We start from the raw sequence: 25,997 nt of genomic DNA on the forward strand, positions 1-25,997 counted from the left end.
TCATTATTTTACGGATGAGAAAAATTAAGATACATAGAATCTAGATAACTTGCACTAGGTCACAGCCAGGAAGGATGAGTATTCCACATTAAACTCTAGGCGTTTGGGTTTCAGAGCCTGTGCAGCTAACCATACTACTTGACTATGATGTCTTTCTAGACCTTGTGTTTTATCTTTTCTCTGTTCCATCATCTTATGTCTGAGAAGCAAATGTTCCTCTTCCTGATAAAGACTGCACCTTCCTGTTTTTCTCCTTATCTCCCCTTTCAGGAGAAGTTTGCCAGTCTCTTTCTCATTTGCATACATTCATGCATACTCTTATTTGTACACTGTCATGAGCAGGGCTGGGGGAAAAATAAGAAAGTGAAATGGTTGAAATTAGATTTTACTTTATATGATCTGACAGCTCACAGTTTTCTCTCTCCCTTTTCCCTCCCTCCTTCTCCCTCTCCCTCTCTCTCCCTTTCTTTCTTTTCTTTTCTTTTTCTTTCTTTCTCTTTCCCTTTCTTTTTCTCTCTTTCTTTCTTCCTTTCTTTTTCTTTCTTTCTCTATCATTCTTTCTCTTTCCCTCTTTCTCTTTTTCTTTCTTCCTTTCTTTTTCTTTCTCTATCTTTCTTTCTCTTTCCCTTTCCCTCTTTCTCTCTTTTTTCTTCCTTCCTTTCTTTTTCTTTCTCTTTCTTTCTTTTTCTTTCTCTTTCCCTCTTTCTCTCCTTCTCTTTTTCTTTCTTCCTTCCTTTCTTCCTTTCTTTCTTTCTTTTCTTTCCCTCCCTCCCTCCCTCCATTCCTCACACTCTACACTGGAGTACAGCAGCACTATCAGAGCTCACTGCAGCTTTCAACTCCTGAGCTCAAGGATCCTCTTGCCTCAGGCCCCAGTAGCTGGGACCACAGGCATACACCACCATGGCTAAATATTATTATTTTGTTGCCTAGGCTGACCTTGAATTCTAGGCTCAAGCAATCCTCCTGCCTTGGCCTCCCAAAGTACTGAGATTATAGACAAGAGCCTCATGTTCTCTTCTTTCTAAATATGTGACCCCTTTCATGAGAGGATAATTGATATAATTGAGAAAAGTACAGAGACAATGTTAGTGTAAAACAAATTGAAATTATGCTATGAAACAAAGTAAATATTAATGACTGTGAGGTTGCCTTTTCTTGTTTTACTATGATATTTTACTAGAAAGATTTAAATTCTTCTTCGCCTTTCATCTCAGACCAGTTTCTAAAGGATCTGACATCACCCTCTAGGGCTGGGCTAGAACGTTGGCAAGTAAGGGAGGGCAGAGCTGTAGAACAAAATAGGGGATGAAGGCAACCATAGGAAGAATAAAAGGGAGATAAACTGCAAATGACAGGTGTTTTGATGGGGGAAAAAAACATTTTGCACCATCACCTAGACTCCATGTGTATGTGTGATCAGCTGATGATAAAAGTATTCTTTGTCAGTTTGGTCAGAACTACTTTGGTGGCAAATGACAGCACATCAATGAAATCAGAATAATATATATCTATAGCTGTGTCTATTGGGTATACTGTCTGTGGTAGAAATTTGGCTTCCACTATCAGGAGACTTACATCCTATAATTGTAGCATCACCCCCAAGCAGAAATAATTTTTCCTTAAACGTTACAGCAGAAGAATGATAGGGAAGACCCTCATGACTTGTCCAGGACCACTTGCCACCCCACCCGCCCTTGGCTGGGACATATAGACACTATAAATATTGCCTTTTATGTTGTCAACATGGATATTTAGTTGTTCCAGCACCATTGAATTACGTTAGCGCATTTAAAACAATAAGCTAACTATATATGAGCAAACATATTTCCAGTCTCTTGATTGTTCCCATTCTGTATGCCTACCTTCATGCTAGGCCCACATGATTTTGATTATTGTACCTTTAAAGAAGTCTTCAGAGTATGTAGTGTAATTCCTCTGTCTGGTTGTTTTTTTGCTTTGCTTTTTCAAAATTGTGTTGGCTATTCTACGTCTCCTATATCTCCATATAAATTTTAGAAACAGCTTGCCAATTTCTATGTAAATTTCCTAAGATTCTGACTGGAAGTATATTGAATTTACAGATCAGTTTATAATGACTAAAGTTACAAATAAGTAAGACTTCCAAGCCATGGACACGATGTGGTTTATTTTTCCACTTAAAATGGTGCAGTGGCTCACGCCTGTAATCCCAGTGCTTTGAAAGGCTGAGATAGGTGGATCACCTGAGGTCAGGAGTTCATGACCAGCCTGGTCAACATGGTGAAACTCCATCTCTACTAAAAATACAAAATTAGCAGTGGGGCACATGCCTGTAATCCCAGCCACTTGGGAGGCTGAAGCAGGAGAATGTCTTGAACCCGGGAGGCAGAGGTTGCAGTGAGCTGAGAGCATGCCACTGCACTCCAGTCTAGGCAACAACTCCGTCTCAAAAAAAAGTCTTTATTTTCATTACTGTTTTGTAGTTTTCATTGTACAGGTCTAGCATGTAGTTTGAAAAATTTATCCCTATGCATTTCATATTTTTTTATTCCATTGTAAATGATAATCTTTTACATTTAAATTTCATTTTTTTTGCTCTATAGAAAAATTATTCTTCTTTTTTTCTTTTTTAAAGAGGCAGAGTCTTGCTCCACCACCCAGGCTAGAGGGCAGTGGTGCAATCATAGCTCACTGCAGCCTCAAACTCCTGAGCTCAAGTCATCCACTCACCTCAGCCTCTGGAGTAGCTGGGACTACAGGCAGCACCACCATGCCTGGCTAATTTTTTTTAAAATTGTTTGTAGAGGTGAGGTATTGCTATGTTGCCCAGGCTAATCTCAAACTCCTGGACTCAAGTGATCTTCCTGCCTCCACTTCCAAAAGTGCTGGGATTACAGGCATGAACCACAGTGCTTGGCCCATAAATTTAATTTTTTGGAACATCCTTTAGAATTTTCTACGTATATGATCATGTCTATGAATAAAGATATTTATTATTTTGCAATTTGCATATTGTTCATGTTATACTTATTGAATAAATATATATTTAAGATAAAGTTTTATTTTGTTTTCATCTTATTGAATTCCAGTTCAACATTAAACACAAGTGGCAAAACTAGATAGCCTGGCCTATTTTGAGACTACAGGGGAAACTGTTAATTCCTGTAGGTTACCTTAGATGCTATTTATCAAGTTTAGGTAGAACCTGTTTAAAGTGAGAGGTTTAGGGTTTGGTTTTTGGTTTGTTTCATTATAAATGGTGTTGATAATACAAGTTTTCATTCCTGGGATAAACCCTACCTAACATGATGTATTATCTTTATATATATTGCTGAATTATATCTGCAAATATATTTTTGCTAAGAATTTTTAATATCAAGGTTATGCTGGCCTCATTACATGAAATGGCATATATTCTCGTCTAATTCCTAAAAAATATTTTGGAGTGTTATTTCTTCCTTAAACATTTAATGGAATTCACCACTGAATTAATCAGGGCCTAGTGTTTCTTTGTGGGAAGGCTTTGGGTTTAGAATTTTAAAAATAGATGTATGCATAGTCATATTTTTTGTTTACATCTGTCAGTTTTTAGTAGTTTGGAATTTAGAAATTTTTTCATCTAGGTAGCAAACTTATCGACCTAACATTGTTCATGATGTTTCCTTATAATCCCTTTAAGGTTTTACTATAATGTCCCTTTTTGATTTATCTTATGGATGATTTTCATTTTCTTCTTTATTATCTCATATTATCAAACTAGAAATTTATAAATTTTATTAATCTTTTCAAAGAACTATATTTTGGTTTAATTGATTTTCTCTGTTGTCTTGGGTTTTCTATTACTGTTTTATACTCGTATTTTTATTTGCATCCTTCTATTTAATTTGTGTTTAAATTGTCTTTTAAAAATTTCTGAAAGTGAGAATTTAAAATTACTATATAACTTCTTTTCTAACATAAGTAATATTTAGAACTTCTAATATTCTGCCAAACACTGTTTTAACTGCTTTCCACTTATTTTGGTAAGTTGTGTTTGCATTTTTGGTTAAAGTAGTTTTTAATTTCCCAGGTAATTTTTTCTTTGATCCATGGGTTAATAAAAGTATGTTGTTAATTTTTCAAACATTTGGATGCATCCCTGATACCTTATTTTTATTAATTTCTAGTTTAATTCCATTGTGACCAGAAAATATAGTCTGTATGATATCAATCCTTGAGACTTATGGGCCAGCCAATGATCTCTATTGGAGAATGTTACACACACACTTGAAAAGAACGTCTATTCTGTTGTTGCTGGGTGGAGTATCCTATAAACATCAATTAGTTTAAGTGGCTTGTTAGTAATTTATAATTCCTCTGTATCCTTTCTGATGTTCTATTTACTTTGTCAGTTTATTACTGAGAGAGAAGTGTTGAAATCTTTAGCTATAATAGGATGTATTTCTCTTTTTAATCTATCAGGTTTTGCTTCATGCATTCTGAATCTCTATTAACTGGTGGCATACATATTACAATTATTATGCTTCCAGATGAAATTATACTTTAATCATTATGATATGTCTCTTTAGTCTCTGTCATCATTCCTGCTGTAAAATTGACTTGAGTTTTCTCATATTAATATAGCCAGTCGAGCTCTCTGATGCTTAGGGTTTGCATGATACATCTTTTCCCATTTATTATCTATAAAATATTTAAGATTTTAAAATATTAAACCTTTTAATATTTAAAAATGTTTAAAATGGGGTTCTTGTTAATAATTTGGTCTGACTTTTAAAAAATACATTTAGACCATGTCTATGTCTTTGGAGTGCCAAGATCTTTTGTATTTATTGTTAACTATTGATATGTTTGGGTTTGGCTCCACTACCTTGTTAATGTTTTCTGTTTATTTCATCTGTTTTTGTTCTCTTTTTCTCTTTCCTGCTGCCTTTTGTTTTAATTGAATGTTTTATGATTCTAGCTAATTTTGTTTGTTTGCTTGTTAAGCTAAAATTGTGTTGCTTTATTAAACTGGTTGTTTTATATTTTAAAATATACATCTTTAAGTTGTCATAGCATACTTCAAGTGATAATATACTTTACATATATTAAAAGAATCTTAAAATAGTGTACTTCTACACTTGATTTGATTTGCCAGAGGTTTGTCAATTTTATTGTTATTTTCAAGAATGATCTGGGATTTATTTATTTTATTTTGTTTGTTTTCTAATTTGTTACTTTCTATGTATACCCTTATTAAATTATGTTTGTTCATCTTTGTTTAATAAATTATTATGTTTGCTTTTTGAATTACATTTATTGTTTTCTTTTTCATAATAGATGTATTTTCAGCTGTCAATTTTCAATGCACTACAAATTTGGTCATATCTCATAGGTTTTAATATGTAGCATTCTACTTCTTGTTAATATAAATAGTCTAAAAAACTTCAGTTTAAATTACCGTGTTTAACCCAAGACCTTTTTATGAAATAGTTTTAAATATTTCAAATGATTACATATTGCTTAGTTTTGATGTTCTTATTTTTGCTATATTTGCATTTTAGTCAGGAAAATTTGTTTTTATATTTGAATATGAATTTTTGTATATAGCATTTATTATTCAGGACTACATAGCTGTGTGCTGACAATTCTGATATAGCTACTAATAAAATGAAATCATAGAAGAGTAGGTCAGTAGTGAATTTACAAGATTGTCTAAACCACCTCTCTCATCTTATCTCTGTCTTTAAACATAACAATATGTAGTGTTTACTTAAAAGAAATAGAGGCAAGCAAGGTTTCTTTGGTGGCTTAGAGATGCCATCCTTCCACCTTGTCAGTTGAAGTGATCAAGAACCCAAGAAAGCCAAAGAAGCTAGCTAGATTTTAATGGGCGCTACAGCAAGGTGAGAGCTGGAAAGGAAAAGAGCTCCACAGATCTGCAAAGGGCCTTTAAGTGAGTCCTGATCAGTATGACATCTTTAAATACCTTTGCAGGAAAATAACTAATTGAAAGGATCAAAAGGAACAATACTCAAGATTCACACAAGACTGAGAATAGTTGCTATTTCCAAAAGCCAGAGAGGAAAAAAATCTCTTAATAAATGGATATATGTTGACAATACTCTACCCTAAAGGATGAATCAGAGTAAGAATAAATCCAAGTGTTCATCTATGATTGGGCAATAATGTTAATGGGAAGTCTTCTGTGGGATTTTTTGAAAAAAATTATCTTCCCTGAGAAAGAATCCTGAGAGGCAAACCAGAAGAAGGTCCTTTTGCCCCATCTCTCTTCTTTCCTTGGACACAGAGAGAATCTGTTCCTTATAGCAATGGCAATTTATGTCACCACCACAAGTCAACCAGCAGGAGGGTAGAATTCAAGATTTTTGAGACTAATGAAAGGATAGTATTTCCGAACCACCAAAGAGGCATCTGATAGAGCATTCAGAAAGTTTCTTCCTTAGTAGTGGGGCAAAATTGGCCTTTCAGTAAGTACTACATTGGTCATATATAACAAAGCTTAAAAGCAGAAAGGATCATCTGTTTCCAAGTAACTTAACGGTGCTCCAGAACTAAGTTGAATAATATTCATGAGAAGAAAAATAACCGGCATGCAACAGGATAAAACACACAATGCCTGACATTGAGTAAAACATTACTAGCCTTGCAAAGATGTGGGGAAAATGGGACCCATAATGAAAATGTGTGTGTTTGTCAGCAGATTGCGGGAGCATTCCGCCTTAAATGCAGGTAATCAAGGGGTGTATTATCTATAAAGAATTTAAAAATAAGGATGAAATATTAAACACTGTTGCTGTTTATTAACACCAGTGGTTAATTAATCTAAACAAAGAAAGTCAATAAATATCCTTTCTTTTTAGAGTGGACTATTTTTTTTTTTTTTTTTTTTTTGAGACGGAGTTTCGCTCTTGTTACCCAGGCTGGAGTGCAATGGCGCTATCTCGGCTCACCGCAACCTCCGCCTCCTGGGTTCAGGAAATTCTCCTGCCTCAGCCTCCCGAGTAGCTGGGATTACAGGCATGCGCCACCGTGCCCAGCTAATTTTTTGTATTTTTAGTAGAGACGGGGTTTCACCGTGTTGACCAGGATGGTCTCGATCTCTTGACCTTGTGATCCACCCGCCTCGGCTTTCCAAAGTGCTGAGATTACAGGCGTGAGCCACCGCGCCCGGCCTAGAGTGGACTATTTTTACCAATCCCCACCCTCTTGGCATGCCACTGGCTCACATGCTAGAGTATGATTTTATAAAGATACTAAATCTTGATGATCTTTTTATATTAATTTTTTAATGCAGTACGTGTTAAATAATAGACATCAGTAGCTATTTATGGAGTGAAGATATGTTGGATTTTCTCCTGTGCTTTCATGTAGAGAAAACCTCAATGATGAAAACCTTAAATGCAGAAATTCATGATATCAAATAGGCTGCATAAAGCTTAAGGAAAAAATGGGAAACCTTAATGTTTGACTATACTCATTTTCCTACTACGTTACCAACATAAGGCAGTAATACATAAAGATTTTAATAATACATTAAGATTTTAAATAATATCAAAAGAATCAAATTGTTGGTAAGGCAGACAGATAAAAAGAAATGCACCAAATTAATATAAATTTGTCTCTGAAATAATTTCATAGTTATTGAGGAAATCTAACTAAGCACAATATTCCTTTTTGATAACCTTAAATATAGAAGTTATAGTTACAGGACATCTGTGGGCACAGAAGGGATTTTTCCCAAGAAAAAACAAGGATACCATGCACAATATTATTCATAGCATTTTTTATTTATTTGGTAACTATATTTCTATATCATTTAATATTAAAACTTTCAAGAAAACTGAATGAATAAAATTTTAAAAATGTAATTGATCCATTTCTTCAAGTTAATGATCAAACTATAGAATTATTCTTTAATAATTAATTTACAGCTTTTGTGCTTAAATAAGTTATATTTTACATGAGTGCAAAATAATTGCACCCTCAAATTTAAAACTGCATAGTTCCACAGGAAGGGAAATATGAATATCTGGATTATATCCTGGTTGTATGACTTGGGACACCTAAATTAATCTTCCTAAGCATCGTTTTTCTATTTTGTATAAAAAAGACAATAAAAGTTTCTCTGGCTACAAAAAAACTGTGATTAATTGAGCTGTATGTCAGAGAACTCTTTAAAAGCACTGTTTGAAAATAAATTAGCAGTAGTTGTATATATATTTTCTAATAAAAGTGATCAAAATTAAAATAAAATGAAATATTTCTTCACAAATCCCTATCTTACAACCAGGTATTATATTTTATAGTTGACTTAAATTTCAGACACATTGAAGAAAGTTTGTTTTGAAATTGTGGTACTCACTGAGTAAGATAAAACTAAATAAAAATGATAAACAACCAGTAGCATGACAATAGGTAATCAATTCTTTGGTCATTGTCTGAATAGAAAGTATAATCTTCTAAATATGATCTCAAAAATCTCAGCAACAGATAATACTATTGTAAGTGCTGTAAATGTATACATTGCAATGAGAAAAATGGTTTTTTTCAAAGTGTTCTGGAACCATGCATCTTATAATCATGTTTTCCCCAAGAGATCTAGCATCACACAGGTAAAGAGATTTTACTTCAAAAGCAAAGAGATAAATCTGAAGCCAAAATGCTGTTGCCTCTAGACTAATTCTTAATAAAACAGAGAGTATATAAATTACAGTATAGATAGGCTTTTGAAGAATGCATTCTTGATTGATGCTTTTACATGCAGCATAAAGATGGAAAATACCTCCAGGAACCAGGACAATCATAGTTGTAATGCCCAACTTTATGTTCTGGGCATTACATAAAGTATGTCAGAAATATCTTAGTAAAGCAGTTAACCAATATGTAACTATAAATACACCCCAAATACACTAACTCCGAATACAATTAACTTAAAAATTCCAAGTTTCATAAAAATCTTACCTATGTCTTAATATAATGAAGGTAGTAAGGTTGAACATATTTATTGTGAAAACATAGTCATATATTATTGTAATTGTCTCTCGATGACTGATAATGATGCAGTAGTTTATTAGCCAGCTAATTCTATATTCTGAATATAGTTCTAGAGAATAATGATAACGTCAGTAGATAATAAAATGCCAGAATTGGAAGAAACTCCTAAAACTCAATTTATCTGAAATATGCAGCTAATTAAAGAAAAAGCAACATAGTCCTTTAAAAAAAACTGTTAAGAGTATTTCTCATATTATGACATTGTTTTACATTTAAAGAGAAAATGAATTTGATGTAGAGTTAATGTTTATGTACACACAGAAATACTTAACTTGTGGAGAGATTGGCCTGAACTGATTGTAACAGATGAGATTTATTTCTCTTTTGTCTGAATCGCAACTGAAGTGTAAGGCCCCATTCCCATAAACTGCAAAGTCTAGTACCCCAAGGAAGAACGTTCGGATCGATCCAAAGAAAAGGGTGTGGAATTGACCAATCACAGTTGGAGGTTTAACCTGTTATGATTTTAGGAGAAAAAAAATCTTTTAAAAACAATCAACAAAGGAGGACATTTAAAAAGTCCCTATTACCACATTAAAAAAATGTAAGATTCAAGAAGTTTTGAAGTCAAATAGACCCTTAGAGATCATCAAATCAAATACAATTACTACATTATGAGCTTTCTCACAATTAAAATATGAAAAGCAACAATCAATGGAGACATGTTGCTAATCAAATGTGTAAATGTGGAAATATTTAACCAGCTTTGAATTCAATTAATACTCCCACCACCGTCATCCTTTTGAAATGAAATAAAATCAGAATATCTAGCACTTCTTTGTGCAAATTAGATAACAAATCCAGTAGTAAGTTTGGTCCATACACCATCTTAACAACCAAATAATGTTTATTAGTTATAATTACAGTTTTTCTTCCTACTTCTTAATTATGGAATTGAGAGAGTGAGCTATGCTAGAACAACAACATCTAAAGACGCTTCCTGAATTTTTCTTTTTTTTGAAGTATATTATTGATACTTATAGTATTCTCCATAGACGTAGAGGAATTTATTCACCAAGACTTATGTAAATCAGGTTAAAATACTCAGAAAAGATTCATACAATTGATTTTTTTTGTTTGCATAATACTTATACATCCTTCATAGAAGTTTCTGATGTAATTTAGAGACATGTCTCAGGAGATGTTATCCTGACATTCCTGTGCGTTAATTTTTGACCCATATTGCCAGTTTGCTTCTGTCAGAATCAAACTCTTACATTCTGTTGGGACTCTTAGAGCAGAAAACACTCATCAGTACACATTTCTCTCCCCTCCTCCTTTTCTCTTAGATCTCTGGGGCCCCATTCAACCTTCCTATCTCTGTCTCCCCAAAAAATGAAAACAAAGAGACAAAAGCAGAGAACATGTGGCCAATCTAATAATCCCTTGACTTACACTATCAGCATAGCCAGCCAGCCAGCCAGGAGAACCAGCAAAGCAAGAGGCAAGCCCCACAAAGGCTCTGAGCACTCAATGCTTCTGTAATTACCTGAAAATTGCCTGTATGTAAATTAGTGGGTTCTTTATCTTGGAGTTTTCTCTGATAATGTTGAAGTAATCTTTTTTTTTCTTTTTATTTTATTTAGATGTTTCCTAAAGGATAAGTACATGGGAAATATTCCTGATTCCTTATTGTTTACTTCCATAGAGTATAATTAATTTCTGGGTAGTCTAAGAAATTGTAACACAGGATGTAATAGCTATTGCGTCATTGAATATTATTGATGTATTGCTATATTTATCTAGTTTTTGAATGCTTGCCACAGACATGGAAAAATCTATAATTAGATCTCTGGGCTAAGGAAAAAGATAGGGAAGTGCTAATTAAGGCAAGACCAGGAGCTAGCACACATTGTGCAAACAATTCTTCCCATCGTTTCTTTTGTCCTTCAGTAGATACATCATCTTTTAGACATTGTTATGGGTGTTGAGGATCAGCAGGGATCAAGACAGACCAGTAATTACCTTCTGACTTACATATCTGCTTACTGTCTTCCATCCACCTATAATGTCAACAGCTAATCATTGATCTTATCTGCTTTCTTCACTTGCCTTTCTCATTTTCTTGTGATCTGCCAAAGGTTGTGACTCCAAACACCGTCACTGCTTTCTTCCAGCAAATGGAAAAGTGACTGCATGATACATGTATTTGTAACTAATAAACAAGGGGCAGTAGTCTTGTTGAATGGGAGTGCTGTGCTGAATAGGAAGTAATAAAAATGAACAACTTAGTGATCCCTCAGAATGGTTAGATAAAAGATATTTGTGTATATTCCTATCGTCTCAGAATCAGAATTTCAGGGTTGCTTTGTGTTGATTCCCATGAAGGGACATCTAAAAGCCCTTACAACCATTTGCATCAGAAGGAATCCTGCTTTGACTTTTGCCACTATACAGTAATGAATGCTATTGTTTAGTCAATAGTATACAATTATCAGACATGTAGAATCATCCATGTCTCCTTTCAGGGGTGTATAAAATTATCTTGAACCTTAACTGCAAGTGTAGAAGAAGGAAATGAAACATCATCATCATTGCTGAGATCTATGAGGGGCCATATAATTAATACCGATCTTTCTTTTACATGTTCTGATCCAATTGAGTAATAAGACAAAGGAATAAAGAATATGTGGGCCAAAATATCACACATAAAGATTAGACTGAGGAGGGATGTTGCTTATCCCTTTAGGAAACTGTGATCCTTAGTGACACTGGCCTCACATGTATGGTAATTGGTAAGGCTGTTTATTGGAGTAACAACCTGGGTTTCTTGCATGCTAACAGTTACAGGTTCCAAAAGCAGAGAAAAGGTTATTCCCAATGCATAAGCATTGTTTAAGCCTCTGCTTGCTTCATATTTGCTAATGTTATATTAGGCAAAGAAAGTTTCAAGACGAACCCATATTTGAGAAACATATTCTACCGCTTGATGGATCTGTGAAGTCACATTGCAGAGGTGTGGGTGTAAGAAAAGAAAATATTTGTGGCCAACTTTATATTCTATCATAATGTGCCCACTGGTTACAAATATTAACATCCCTTCCACATGTCTTCACCATCATTCCAGGATGCCAAAACTGTCATCTAATTATAGAACTAAGATTGAAGTCCAGGATTTTATGATTGGCATTATATCTGGATGTGGCTACTCTTGATCTAGAATCTAGAGAAACAAAGGAAAAAGGTGTATTCTACATGATATCAATATACAATGGTGTTACAGGGATAGGATAACTACAATAGACACTTCCACTCCAAAAGTGGGAGAACAGATAATATGTAACTGTCACTGTCCATAACAAGTCTAAAATCTTGTGAGGAAAAATATTGCCAGTTGTCCCTACTCTGGAAGCAGGGAACATTTCATGAGTAAGTCACGGTACTATTACCCAGAAAGCTGTTCCGCAGTATATTATACTTTTCTACTTAATGGAAGTGGTTCTCTGGTACATTGTTGTCAGTGGCCTGTAGCTCCATTCTCTGTATTCTTGGCAGAAAGCATCTTCCCTTTTTCATTTAAAAAGAAATTTCTATGCTTGAATAAATAACTTGTGCAGACTGCTTCTTGGCTGAAGAAAGTTGGGGGACCAAAAGTCTTTTTTATAATTTGACCAATATCTGTTTTCTTTAAGCCAAAGTAATAGTTGTTTTGGTGGTACAATCCGCTTAATTACCCTTTGGTTTTCTGTGTAACAGATTTAATATACTTAGTTTTAGTAAGAATCATGCAATTAAACACATACTTCTCTCTACAAATCTATTTATGGCTACTTTAGGATTAGGCTTTTCTGAAGTGCTTTTAAGATATATAGAAATCTTTTGTCTAATTGAGATAGTCATTAGTCATGCCTTAAATATTTAAAAAGCTTTATCAAAGGACATTATAGCCACGCCATTAATTTGACTTTTACCCTAAGACCATTTGTTAATTTTTTTTCATTTTTAAATTATAAATTTTTTGTTTCTTATTATACTTTAAGTTCTGGGGTACATGTGCAGATCTTGCAGGATTGTTACATAGGTATACACATGCTGTGGTGGTTTGCTGCCTCCATCCCCACTTCACCTACATTAGGTATTTCTCCTAATGTTATCCCTCCCCAACCCTCCTACCCCCTGCTATTATTCCCCAAGCCCCCACCCCTCAACAGATCCTAGTGTGTGATATTCCCCTCCTTGTGACCATGTGTTCTTATTGTTCAACACCCACTTATGAGTGAGAACATGTGGTGTTGGTTTTCTGTTCTTGTGTCAGTTTGCTGAGAATGATGGTTTCCTGCTTCATCCATGTCCCTGCAAAAGACATGAACTCATCCTTTTTTGTGGCTGCATAGTATTCCATGATGTATATGTGCCACATTGTCTTTATCCAGTCTATCCTTGATGGGCATTTGGGTTGGTTCCAAGTCTTTGCTATTGTAAACAGTGCCATAATGAACATATATGTACATGTGTCTTTATAGTAGAATGATTAATAATCCTTTGGGTATATACCCAGTAGTGGTATTGCTGGATCAAATGGTATTTCTAGTTCTAGATTCTTGAGGAATTGCCATACTGTCTTCCACAATAGTTGCACTAATTTACACTCCTACCAAAAGTATAAAAGCATTCCTATTTCTCCATATCATCTCCAGCATCTGTTGTCTCCAGATTTTTTAATGATCGCCATTCTAACTGGCATGAGATGGTATCTCAATGTGGTTTTGACCCCATCATCTCAGCCCAAAATCTCCTTAAACTGATAAGTAACTTCAGGAAAATCTCAGGATACAAAATCGATGTGAAAAAATTGCAAGCATTCCTATATACCAATAACAGACAAACAGAGCCAAATCATGAGCAAACTCCCGTTCACACTTGCTACAAAGAAAATAAAATACCTAGGAATACAACTAACAAAGGACGTGAAGAACCTCTTCAAGGAGAACTACAAACCACTGCTCAAGGAAATAAGAGGAGACACAAACAGATGGAAAAACATTCCATGCCCATGGTTAGGAAGAATCAATATTGCAAAAATGGCCATACTGCCCAAAGTAATTTATAGATTCAATGCTATCCCCATCAAGCTATTATTGATCTTCCTCACAGAACTGGAAAAAACTACCTTAGACTTCATATGGAACCAAAAAAGAGCCTGCATAGCTGAGACAATCCTAAGCAAAAAGAACAAACCTGGAGGCATCACGCTACCTGACTTCAAACTATACTGTAAGGCTACATTAATCAAAACAGCATGGTACTAGTACCAAAACAGAGATATAGACCAGTGGAACAGAACAGAAGCCTTGGAATTAATGCCACACACCTACAACCATCTGATCTTTGACAAACCTGACAAAAACAAACAATGGGGAAAGGATTCCCTGTTTAATAAAGAGTGTTGGGAAAACTGTCTTACCATGTGCAGAAAGCTGAAACTGGACCCATTCCTTACACCTCATACAAAAATTAACTCCAGAAGGATTGAAGATTTAAACATAAGACCTAATAACATAAAAACCCTAGAAGAAAACTTGGCAATACCATTCAGGACATAGGCATAGGCAAGGACTTCATAACTAAAACACCAAAAGCAATGGCAACAAAACAAAACAGACAAATCAGATCTAAACTTAAGATCTTCTGCACAGCAAGAGAAACTGTCATTAGAGTGAACCAGTAACCAACAGAATGGGAAAAATTTTTTGCAAGCTACGCATCTAACAAAGAGATAATATCCAGAATCTACAAAGAACTAAAACAAATTTACAAGTAAAAACAACCCCATCAAAAAGTGGGTGAAGGATATGAACAGGCACTTTTCAAAAGCAGATATTTATGTGGCCAAGAAACATATGAAAAAATGCTCATCACCACTGGTCGTTAAAGACCGTTTCTTACATTAGAAAGTTTTACTGGCTAGGGAGACTAGAAATGAGAAAAAAAATTCCCATGTAGCCAGTCTTGACCTCTCTATATTTTCTCCAGGTTTTGCCTGCAAACTCATCTCTAGGCCTCTTTACAAGGTAATGTAGGTTGATTGCTGAAACATGGGTAAGTGAGGGGGAAATCACCTTTGATCTTATTGTCTCCTCTGAAGAGCTCAGAAAATTATTGGGGTACATAACACCTGGATGGTGCTGCAGAGCTTGGCCCTTATCTACACTCCTCATCAGATTTCAGTGTGAAGAGCAAATGCCAAGCAGAGAACTAACCAAATACAATACATACCAGAAGTGTCATTGAGAAATACAAAGTACCCCATGTAAACGAATGGCATCAATTTGAGTAGGAGGAAGCACACAGTACCTAAGATCATGGGCTCTGGAATCAGAGATTTGAGATCTCAAACAGATTATTTCACACCTTTGAATCTCAGTTTCTCAAACTGGCAATTAAAATAGTATTTACCTCAAACGATTGTTGTATGTGGATTATTAAAGGATTTGGAGAACATTTATCCTGTCCTTAATGAGAGCCTCAACCAACTATTGTCTCCTTGTTATATAAACCGTGATATATTAACAAATTCATACTCCATAAGCAAAGAAGAGTCACTACTTCCTTGAGGGTAAAGAACCTTTGTGTTGGCCAGAGTAAGAGTGTTTTAGGAAAGAATTAATAACATACAAATTCCATGTCTGTTTTTAATGTCTTTTCTCTCTCTCTCTCTCTGCCTCTGTACTTGGAAAATGAGTGCATTTTCCTTTCGAGTCTATCAAGATACCAAGACATCTGCTTGTTTGCAAGGACTAGTGGGATTGAACTCTAGAAAAGCTTAAGGCTTTTAGTTAATTTAATCATTAAAATATACCTCTGTTCTCCCAGCCCTAAAGATTTTTTAAATGACCGGAATACATTAATACATTTTCTGAGTAAATGGGCAAAATTTGAGGCACGGACACTAGTGTGTTTGCTCAAATTTACTTGAAGTTTTGAGTTTCAGATAAAGGAGACAAGGTAAGCTCAGATTTACTACTACTAAATTAATATTTAGTAGTAAACATTACTACTAATTAATCTTAATTAGCAGTAATATTTAATTAATACAAAAATTGCTGACATTTATTAATCACTACTATATGCTAGTACTAATCTAAACCCTGTGAGTCATGTATAATCTTTTGATAGATATTCTTGGTGTCCTAAAATTTCTTTCTGAGATTAAAAACATTTAAGACCTTGTAGTGTAAACAAGAAAGGGGGTAAATTCTGTGCAAAACCCCAAATAGGATCAAAAGAAATAAAAATGAGTTAAAGCACTATGCATGATGATTAACACATGGAAATTAATGCAGAAATGTTATATATTATTACTATTTACATCCATTCTAATTTAATAGTTTGCAACAAGTTACCAAACATTCAAAGAAGAATGAATACTGATCCCTCTTAAGCTCTTCTGAAAAATTGAAGAGGAACACTTCCAAAGTCCATTTTCACCCTGTTATCAGAGCCAGATAAAAACACCACAAGAAAACAACAGGCCAACATCCCAGAAGAATATAGATGCAAAACCCTCAGTAAAATACTAGCAAACCAAATTCAGCAACATATTAAAAGAACAATGCACCAGTGGGATTTATCTTTGAGATGCAAGGATTGCTTAATACTTTGCAAATCAATAAAAGTGATATGCCACCTTAATGAAACGAAAGATAAAAACCATATGATCATTTCAAGAGATGCAGAAAGATCATTTGACAAAATTCAAAGTCAATTCTTCATAAAACCTCTCAACTAACTAGGTATAAAAGGAACTTACCTCAACACAGTAAAGACCATATATGAAAAGACCACTGCTAACATCATAATCAATGGAAAAAAACTGAAAGAATTTCCTCCAAGATTCAGTACAAAGTAAGGATGCCCACATTTGCCACTTCTATTCAACATATTACTAGAAGTCATAATCAGATCAATTGGATACAAAAAGACATCTGTACTAGTCTGTTCATGCAATGCTATAAAGAAATACTGGAGACAGAGTAATTTATAAGGAAAAGAGGTTTAATTGGCTCACAGTTTGACAGGCTGTACAAGAAGCATGGCTGGGGAAAACTTAAAATTATGGCAGGAGACCAAGGGGAAGTCGGCACATCTTTATATGGCCAGACAGAGAGAGAGAGTGGGGAGCTGCTACACACTTTTAAACGGCCAGATCTCAGGAGCACTCACATACTATCACAAGGGCAGCACTGAAGCAGAAATCTGCCCCCATGATCTAAACATCTCCCACCAGACCCCACCTCCAACATTGAGGATTACAATTCAATGAGATTTGGACAGGGACACAAATTCAAACTGTATCAACATCTAAATCAGAAAAAAACAAGTAAAATTATCTCTGTTTGCAGATAACATATTTATGTAAGTAGGAAACACTAAAGACCCAACCAAAAAAATCTTATTAGAACTGACAAATGAATTCAGTAAAGCTGCAGGACACAAAATCAACACACAAAAATCAGTGACATTTCTGTACACAAAAAATGAGCTATCTGAAAAAGAAATTAATAAAACAATCTCATGTACAAGAGCAATAAAAAGAAAAAATATTTAGGAATTAACTGAACCAAAAAGGTGAATGACTTGTACAATGAAAATTAAAAACACTGATGAAGAAAATTAAAGAAGACAGGTAAATGGAAAGATATTCATGTGCTTGTATTGGAAGAATTAATATTATTAAAGTGTACACATGATCCAAAGTGATCTACATATTCAGTGCAATCCCTATTAAAATCTCAATGGCATTCTATGCAGAAATAGAAAAAACAGTCTTAAAATTTACATGAAACTGCAAAGGACCCCAAATAACCAAAGCAATCTTGAGCAAGAAAAACAAAGTTGGAGGCATCACCCTTCCTGATTTCAAAATATATTACAAAGATTACAATGATCAGGATTGTATATTATTAGCATAATAACAGACACGTAGACAAATGGAACTTAAGGGAGCCCGGCAATAAGTCCACCAGAAGGTCAACTTTTCTTCAGCAAGAATGTACAGAAAATCTAGTGGGAAAATGATAGTTTTTTCAACAAATCATGCTGGGAAAACTGGATGTCCACATGCAGAAAAATGAAATTGGACCTTTATTTCACTCCATATGCAAAAATCAACTCCAAGTAAATTAAAGCTTTAAGTGTAAGACCTGAGACCATGAAACTACTGCAAGAAAACATAAAGCAAAAGCTTCTTGTCATTGGTCTGATCATGAATTTTTGAATAGGACACTAAAAGCCAGACAATTAAAACAAAAAATCCGGTAAGTTATTTAAATTAAAAAGCTTCTGCACAGCAAAACAAAAAACAAACAAAAATCAAAAAGCACACACACAAAAAAGCAAAATAAACCTTCAAAGCCAAAACCAGGCTGGGCGCGGTGGCTCACGCCTGTAATCCCAGCACTTTGGGAAGCCGAGGCGGGTGGATCACGAGGTCAAGAGATCGAGACCATCCTGGTCAACGTGGTGAAACCCCGTCTCTACTAAAAATACGAAAATTAGCTGGGCATGGTGGCGCGTGCCTGTAATCCCAGCTACTCAGGAGGCTGAGGCAGGAGAATTTCCTGAACCCAGGAGGCGGAGGTTACGGTGAGCCGAGATCGCGCCATTGCACTCCAGCCTGGGTAACAAGAGCGAAACTCCGTCTCAAAAAAAAAAAAAAAAAAAAAAGCCAAAACCAAACAAAACCCCCCAAAACCCAACATTAAATGAGCAACCTACAGATTGGGAGAACATTATTTGCAAACTGTATATCTGATAAGGGTTAATATCTAAAACATGTAAAGAACTCAGACAACTCAAGAGCAAAAAAATTCCCCAAATAACCTGACTCAAACATGGGCAGAAGAATGAATAGACATTTCTCAAGAGAAGAACCACAGATGACCAATAAGTATATTAAAAAGTGCTCAACCTAGCTTATTATCAGGTAAATACAAATAAAAATCACAATAAGATATCACTTCACACCTGTTTGAATGGCTACTATAAAAAAAAGATGTGTTGGTAGGATGTAGAGAAAAGGGAGCACTTGTACACACTGTTGGTGGGAGTGTAAATTAGTACAGTCTTTATGGAAAACAGTAGGGAGATTCTTCAGAAAATTAAAAATAGTGTGACTTTAATAATTCAGCAATTTTACTGCTAGGTATATACTCAAAGGGAATGAAATAATTATCCCATAGAAATATCTGCACCCCAATGTTCACTACAGCCTGATTCAACAATAGCCAAGGTATGGAAACAACCTAAATGTCCATCCACATATTAATGTATAAAGAAATCACACACACACACACACACAGAGAGAGAGAGAGAGAAAGAGAAATATTATTAAACCTTTTAAAGGAGGAAAATCCTGCCATTTGCAACATGAATGAAAATGAAGAACATTATGTTTAAGGGAAATAAGCCAGACACAGAAAGACAAATACTGTATGATCTCACTATATATGGAATCTTTATGCTCAAACTCATAGAAGCAGAGAGTAGAATGGTGGTTGCCAGAAGCTAGTTGGCAATGGGAAATGGGGAGATGGTCAAAGACTAGAAAGTTTCAGTTATGGAAGATAAATAACTTCTGGAAATCTAATGTACAGCAATGTAACTATAGTTAATACTGTATTGTATACTTGAAATTTGGTAAGAGGGAACTCTTACATACTGTCACTGTGGATTATCAAACACACACAAAGATAATTATGGGAGGTGATTGACATGTCAATTAGCTTTACTGTGGTGATTATTTCACAATGTATATGAATATCAAAACATCAGGTTGTACACTTTAAATATAATTACTTGTCAGCTACACCTCAATAAATCTGAAAATAAAAAAGCAAGTTACATTTATTGCTTTAGAGCTGTGCTTTTCTATGTGTTCATGCTTATTCATTCCTTATTTCATTTAAATAAGTATTGGGCATCTATAATACTAGCTACTGTGCAAAGTGTTAGAAATTTGTGAGAACAATGTAGCCCTTGCCTCTATGGGGCTTACATAAAAGCATTAGTACTTGTGTATGTATGCATATGTGTATGTACATACATATGTATATGTGTATACGGTTAAAATGGATGCTGCTGATAATTTTCTTAAAATAAAGCATGGTTTATATTTAATCCTTTAGAGTATGGTCATGAACTATCTTGGCTTATTTTACATCTGGAAAACAAGGGAAAGTAATCTCTATATATGTTTTCTCTCTACTATTTTTTGATTATCAGTATTTTGCATTGTGTCAGAGTAATTTACCCTTCTTCTCATGAGATACCCAATGATGGTAAAATAGGGTTGAATAGAGGTCAATTTAGGCACTCAAAATAGTATGTTTCACAGAGACACAGCTGAGATAAGGCAATCCGAATAGCTGCCTAGATTCATAAATCACAACCCTTAGCCAATTCACATCTCACTGAAATCTCTGACCTGCCAAAATTAGGTTTGTCTTTCTGCATGAATAATTTATATTTTCTGGAATAGAACTGGGGATGGCTTAGTAGAAAGGGTCAATAACCAATCATGTTATTTTGGGTAAATGATTTAACCTTCTGAGGTGTGTTTCCATTTCTCCAAAAAAGGGATTGGATTCTATGATGTGTAAGTATTTTCACAATTCTATGGTTTTATGATTTTAATTCTTATAACCATACTTAGAAGTATTGTACTTGCTCTGAGATTTATTGTTATTAATTTAGATGGTGCAAGCAATTGCTTGACCTAATGGTTAAATTGAAGGTCTTATTTTCTTTATTTTTCAATGAGTTCATATTTCAAATATTCCTAAACTGCATGATTTCTAGTGCAACACATGTAATGATTTCTTTTTTGGATAGTCCATCCACATGATCTACAACTATATTTTTTGGCGGGGGATATGCCATCTACATGTCTCTGTAGGAAAACCCTGCCTGGAAATCCAGAAGACCTGAGAGGGTGTATGGTTTTTTTTTTTTTTATTTTTTTTTCCCTACTTTACTGGCAACTATTTAAGCATACAATGTTAATTCTGCTAGTTTCAGTTTTTTCATCTGTAAAGTGAAGAAAATGATTCTTACCTACTAGATATGTTGTGACCAAATGAGATAGTACATGCGATAAGATCTTGTACAGTGCCTGAGATATACTGGTTTCCCAAAAAAACAATATTTTCACTCTTATTATGAAGACTAGACTCATTCTGGAAGTTTTGGAGAAAGTATACCAAATAAGTATAAACTTGGTTTCTTGAATCAAGTTTGCACACACCTTGTAATATAAAAGCCTTGGAAAAATTATCTAACAAGGCTAAGCCTACTTTCCTCATCTTCTTGGGTTGTCTGAAACTGTCTTGATCTGTGGGTTTGCTTTCAATAAATTTTGGGAAAAATAATCAGCCATTTTTAAAAAATACTTTTTCTGTTCCCTTTCTGTCTTCATGGACTCCAGTTTTTTAGTTCAACTACTTAGTGTGGTTTCAATTTAACTGATCCTCTCTATATTCCCCCTTTTCCGTCTTCACTATCATTATATTTTATTGTGAATAGTTACTGTGTTAATTTCACTGATCTCTTCTGCTACAGAATCTCATCTGAATTAATCCTATTCATGGCTTTTAAAAATCCAATGTGATATTTTTAGCTCTAGGAAGGAGTTCCGCAAACTATGGCCCATGGGTGTGCCACCTCTTTTGTGAAATAAAGTTTATTGCAGCCTTGCTATATCCTTTCATTTACATATTGTGTATGATTGCTTTTTGCCACAAGGTCAGAGTTGAATGGTTTATTGTTTTAAAATGCTAATAATCACCCCAGGTTTCAGGGAGTTGTAATATTTCACTGTGGAGGGTCTTGCCTTGATGTAGATGGCTGCTAGCTGATCAAGATGTTGGCTGCTGAAGGCTGGGATGGCTGTAGCAATTTCTTAGTATAAGACAATAAAGTCTGCCACATCAACTGACTCTTCCTTTCATAAAAGATCTCTCTGTGGCATGCAATGCTTTTTGACAGTATTTTACCCACAATAGAACTTCTTTCAAAATTGGAGCCAATCTTCTCAAACCTTGCTACCACTTTATCCACTAAGTTTATGGAATATTTTAGATCCTTTGTTGTTATTTCAACAATATTCACAGCATTTTCACCAGGAGTAGATTCAATCTCAAGAAATACTTTCTTTACTAATCCATAAGAAGCAACTCCTGGTTTTATCATGAGATTGTAGCAAGTCAGTCACATCTTTAGGCCCTACTTCTATTCTAATTCTCTAGCTCTTTCCATCACATCTGCAGTTACTTCCTCTACTAAAGTCTTGAAACTTTCAAAGTTTTCCATAAGGTTTGGTATCAACTTCTTTTAAATTCCTGTTGATATTTTGACCTCCTTCTATGACTCACAAATATCCTCAATAGTATCTAGAATGGTTAATTATTTACAGAATATTTTCAATTTACTTTGACCACATATATTAGAAGAATCACTATCTATAGCCTTATGAAATGTATTTCTTAAATAATGAGACTTGAAAGTTGAAATTACTCCTCGTTCCATTGACTGAAGGATGGATATTGTGTTAGCAGGCATAAAAACTACATGAATCTCTTTTTGCTTCCCCATCAGAGCTGTTGGGTGACTAGGCACATTATCAATGAGCAATAATATTTTGAAAGGAATCTTTTTTTCTGAATAGTAAGTCTTAATAGAGCATTTAAAATATTCAGTAAACTATGTTGTAAACAGATGTTCTCTCATCTAGGCTTTGTGACTCTGTGTATAGAATGCAGGCAGAGAAGATTTAGCATAATTCTGAAGGGCTATAGGATTTTTTGAATTCCAAATGAATATTAGCTTCAACTTTAAGTTACCAGCTGTATTAGCTCCTAACAAGAGTCAGGCGTGTCTGCTGAAGCATTGAACCCAGGCATTGACTTCTTTCTAGCTATGAAAGTTTTAGATGGCATCTTCTCCCAGCATAAGGCTGTTTGATCTAAATGGAAAATCTGCTGTTTTGTGTTGCTACGTTCATCAATTATTTCAGATCTTCTGCATAACTTGCTACAGCTTCTACATTAGCACTTTCTACTTCATCTGCATTTGTATGGTATGATGATATGGTATGACGATATATCATCTTGCATTATATGGTACATTTTTATGGCTACTTTCCTCAAATAAACCAGTCTCTGCTAGCTTCAAACTGTTCTTTTGCAGATTCTTTACCTCCTTTTGTCTTCAAAAACTGAAGAGAGGGCATTTTTCTGGTTTAGGTTATGGCTTAAGGGAATGTTGTGGCTGGTTGAATACAAACTCAGCTGCCCATTGCTTTCAAAGGCAATGACATGGACCAAATGCAGTGAAAGGAAGGTGACTTTATTCCAGAGCTAGCAGTGGGAGAAATGGCCAAGTCTCATGCCTTAAAGGGACCATTTCAAGCTTTATTCTGAGAAGAGGGGCTTAAAAAGTGAACTGGGAATGAGAGGCATGTGGGGTAGGCATTTGGGGAGTGGCACTGGGGACAAGGTCTGTGTGTCTTGTTCTGGTAGCTATCTTGAGTCATGGTCCACCTGAAGTGTGGGCTGAGTCATCTCAACGATGGCTGAGTATTGACTACCACCTTGAGGTAATCTCTAGAATTTTGCAGCTGGGTCTCCATTTTTGGTCTGTCTCAAGATTAACCCCTGGAACTTCTACATAAGCACATAATTAAATACAAACATATAGTTAGGTAAATGTGCGTGGTGTAACAGAGTGTACAGTGGGGAAGGGAGGGAATCAAAGAGTTTTAAAGTATGTTTTGAAGTATTTTTAAAGACTAAGGTAGGAATAAAAGGTTTCTGTCATTTGCTTCAAGGTTATATCTTAAGACTAGGGAGAAAATAGAAAAAGAAAAAAAAAGATTTAAAATGTGTTTTGAAGCTAAGCTACTGAGTTACAATTTGATCTTCTATCCAGACCACTATTACTTTCCCCATGTCAGCAATAATGTTTTGTTGTTTTCTTATCATTCTTGTATTAATTGGAGTAGCACTTCTAATTTCCTTCAAGACCTTTTCCTTTGCATTTCACAACTTGGCTAACTAGAGCAAGAGGCCTAGCTTTCAGTCTGTCTTGGCTTTTGTCATGCCTTCTTCACTAGGCTTAATAATTTCTAACTTTTGAGTTCAAGTGAGAGACCTGTGACTTTCTTTTGCTTGAACATGTAGAGGCTTTTATTGGGTTATTATTTGACCTAATTTCAATATTGTTGTTTCTTAGGAAATAGGGAGCCCTAAGAGATATAGAGACATGGGGAAACAGCCAGTTGGTAGAGCAGTAAGAACACACACAACATTTGTCAATGAAATTCACCATTTTGTATGCACAGTTTGTGAGATGTCCCAAAACAATTGCAATAGTATCATCAAAGGTCACTGATCACAGATCATCATAAAAGATGAAATAATAATAAAAATGTTTGCAATTTTGTGAGAATTCCCAAAATATGACACAGAGACAGAAAATGAGCACATGGCATTGGGAAAATGGCACTCATGGACTTGCTGGATGCAGGGTTGACACCAATCTTCAATTTGTTAAAAATGTGGTATCTGCAAAGGACAGTAAAGTGAAGCACAATAAAATGAGGTAATTCTGTAACTGGTAACTTTTTACTAGATTTCTGATGTTTTAAATTTCGTTTTCTTGTTTGCTGAATTGTAGAGAGTGTTAGAATTTGTTCTGGCATGCAGTTAGTTTATAGGAGTCAGTCAGATATCTCTGAATCTTTATTTAAGCATTGGTAAGGTAGGTTTAGATTAGCTTGTCATGTAGGGCAAATTTAGGCTCAAAACCAAAGTAACATACTTGTGAGTGTTCTACAGGACAAACCTTGCATTAAAAGGTCTCTCCACTCTGCTCTAGAGGCCCTGTATGTACTTCAAATATTTTTAAGTGTTTCTCTGAACTTGGGTATTTTCTTGTCAGATCAATACTCAGAGCTTCAAGCAGACCCCTCTGCAGATCTCTGAAGTTCTCCCTGTTTAGCTTCTACTTCTATGGTACCATATTCTTCTTAGCAAATTCTAACCATCTTTATATCCTCCAACACTGATCTCTGGTTCTTCAATTCAGTAAGACCACTGGGCTCTGTTAGGGTTCCGTCTTTCTAAAAGGTGGTGTGAAAACTGCTTCTGGAGTAAGCTGATGCATTCAGAGCTCACTCAGTTTGTTTCCCTTTTCTCAGAGATTACAGTCCTGTGCTACTTGTTTTCCAATATCAGTCTCATCTTTTATAATGATTGTTACAGGTTTTGTCCAATTGTCTAGTTGTTTTGGGCAGAAGAGATTATTTGATCACCACTATTCCATTTCTACCAGAACAAAAGTCTTTAAAACTGGTCTTGCGGTTCTTGATAATGTTCTGAAGAGTTAAGATCATTGGATATAGGACCTCTGAATAAATACAATGTCATGCAATATTTGTAATGTAGTACATATGGCTTTATACTTAAAATGAAGCCAATAGATTTCCATGCAAGTGGCAAATAGTATATGATCATTAATAAGCCAGCCTCTGTGGGTTGTTTAGTAAAATTCTTAAAATGAAAGACTATGAAACTCTTTGTTTCAAGGTCTATGACATTGTTTGTATGGTATTGGATACATGTTCTGCTTTTTTCTGGGTTTCAATTTTTCTTCCGTAATAGGAAAGTACTAACACTTACCTCATAGGGTTCCTGTTAAGATTAAATAAGATAAATTGCCTATAGTATTTAGCATAGTATCTAGACTGTAAATACCAAATTAACATGAAATATTATTATATTGTTGCTGTTTTTGTGTTGTTATTGAGAAGTTGCTAATTTGTTATATTGTAGATGAGTCTGTGAACCTTTACATACCCGCCACACCTAGACTCCTTGATGATCTTTCACACTTTATGTTTTGGGTGAGAACAGACCAACTTACTTGGCATAACCGGTTGGACCAGCTCTTAGGGCACCAGC

At 34.9% G+C, this 25,997-nt stretch overlaps 2 protein-coding genes across 2 annotated transcripts in view; one reads left to right on the top strand and one right to left on the bottom strand.

Annotated features, from left to right (window-relative positions):
• Positions 1–25,997, top strand: part of NMBR (neuromedin B receptor) — a 76,635-nt gene that overhangs the window by 2,240 nt on the left and 48,398 nt on the right. The window lies entirely within an intron of this gene.
• Positions 8,466–10,170, bottom strand: GJE1 (gap junction protein epsilon 1). The gene is made up of 3 exons (XM_064360388.1): positions 10,132–10,170; positions 9,297–9,494; positions 8,466–8,804 (listed from the first exon to the last, which is right to left on the bottom strand). Exons 1-3 carry the CDS (start codon positions 10,168–10,170, stop codon positions 8,466–8,468), a joined length of 576 nt encoding a protein of 191 aa, XP_064216458.1.

This window comes from Aotus nancymaae, unplaced genomic scaffold, assembly GCF_030222135.1.
Source record: "Aotus nancymaae isolate 86718 unplaced genomic scaffold, 86718_ANA_hifiasm-v0.15.2.pri h1tg000040l, whole genome shotgun sequence".
NCBI classification, from domain to species: domain Eukaryota; kingdom Metazoa; phylum Chordata; class Mammalia; order Primates; family Aotidae; genus Aotus; species Aotus nancymaae.

Coding starts and splice junctions, on each gene's coding strand:
- GJE1 (XM_064360388.1), bottom strand. CDS start 10,170: ATGTCTCTAAATTACATCAGAAACTTCTATGAAGGATGT. Junction 9,495..10,131: donor GAAACTTCTATGAAGGATGT/ATAAGTATTATG, acceptor AAATCATAACAG/GTTAAACCTCCAACTGTGAT. Junction 8,805..9,296: donor CACAAGTTAAGTATTTCTGT/GTGTACATAAAC, acceptor CAGAACATAAAG/TTGGGCATTACAACTATGAT.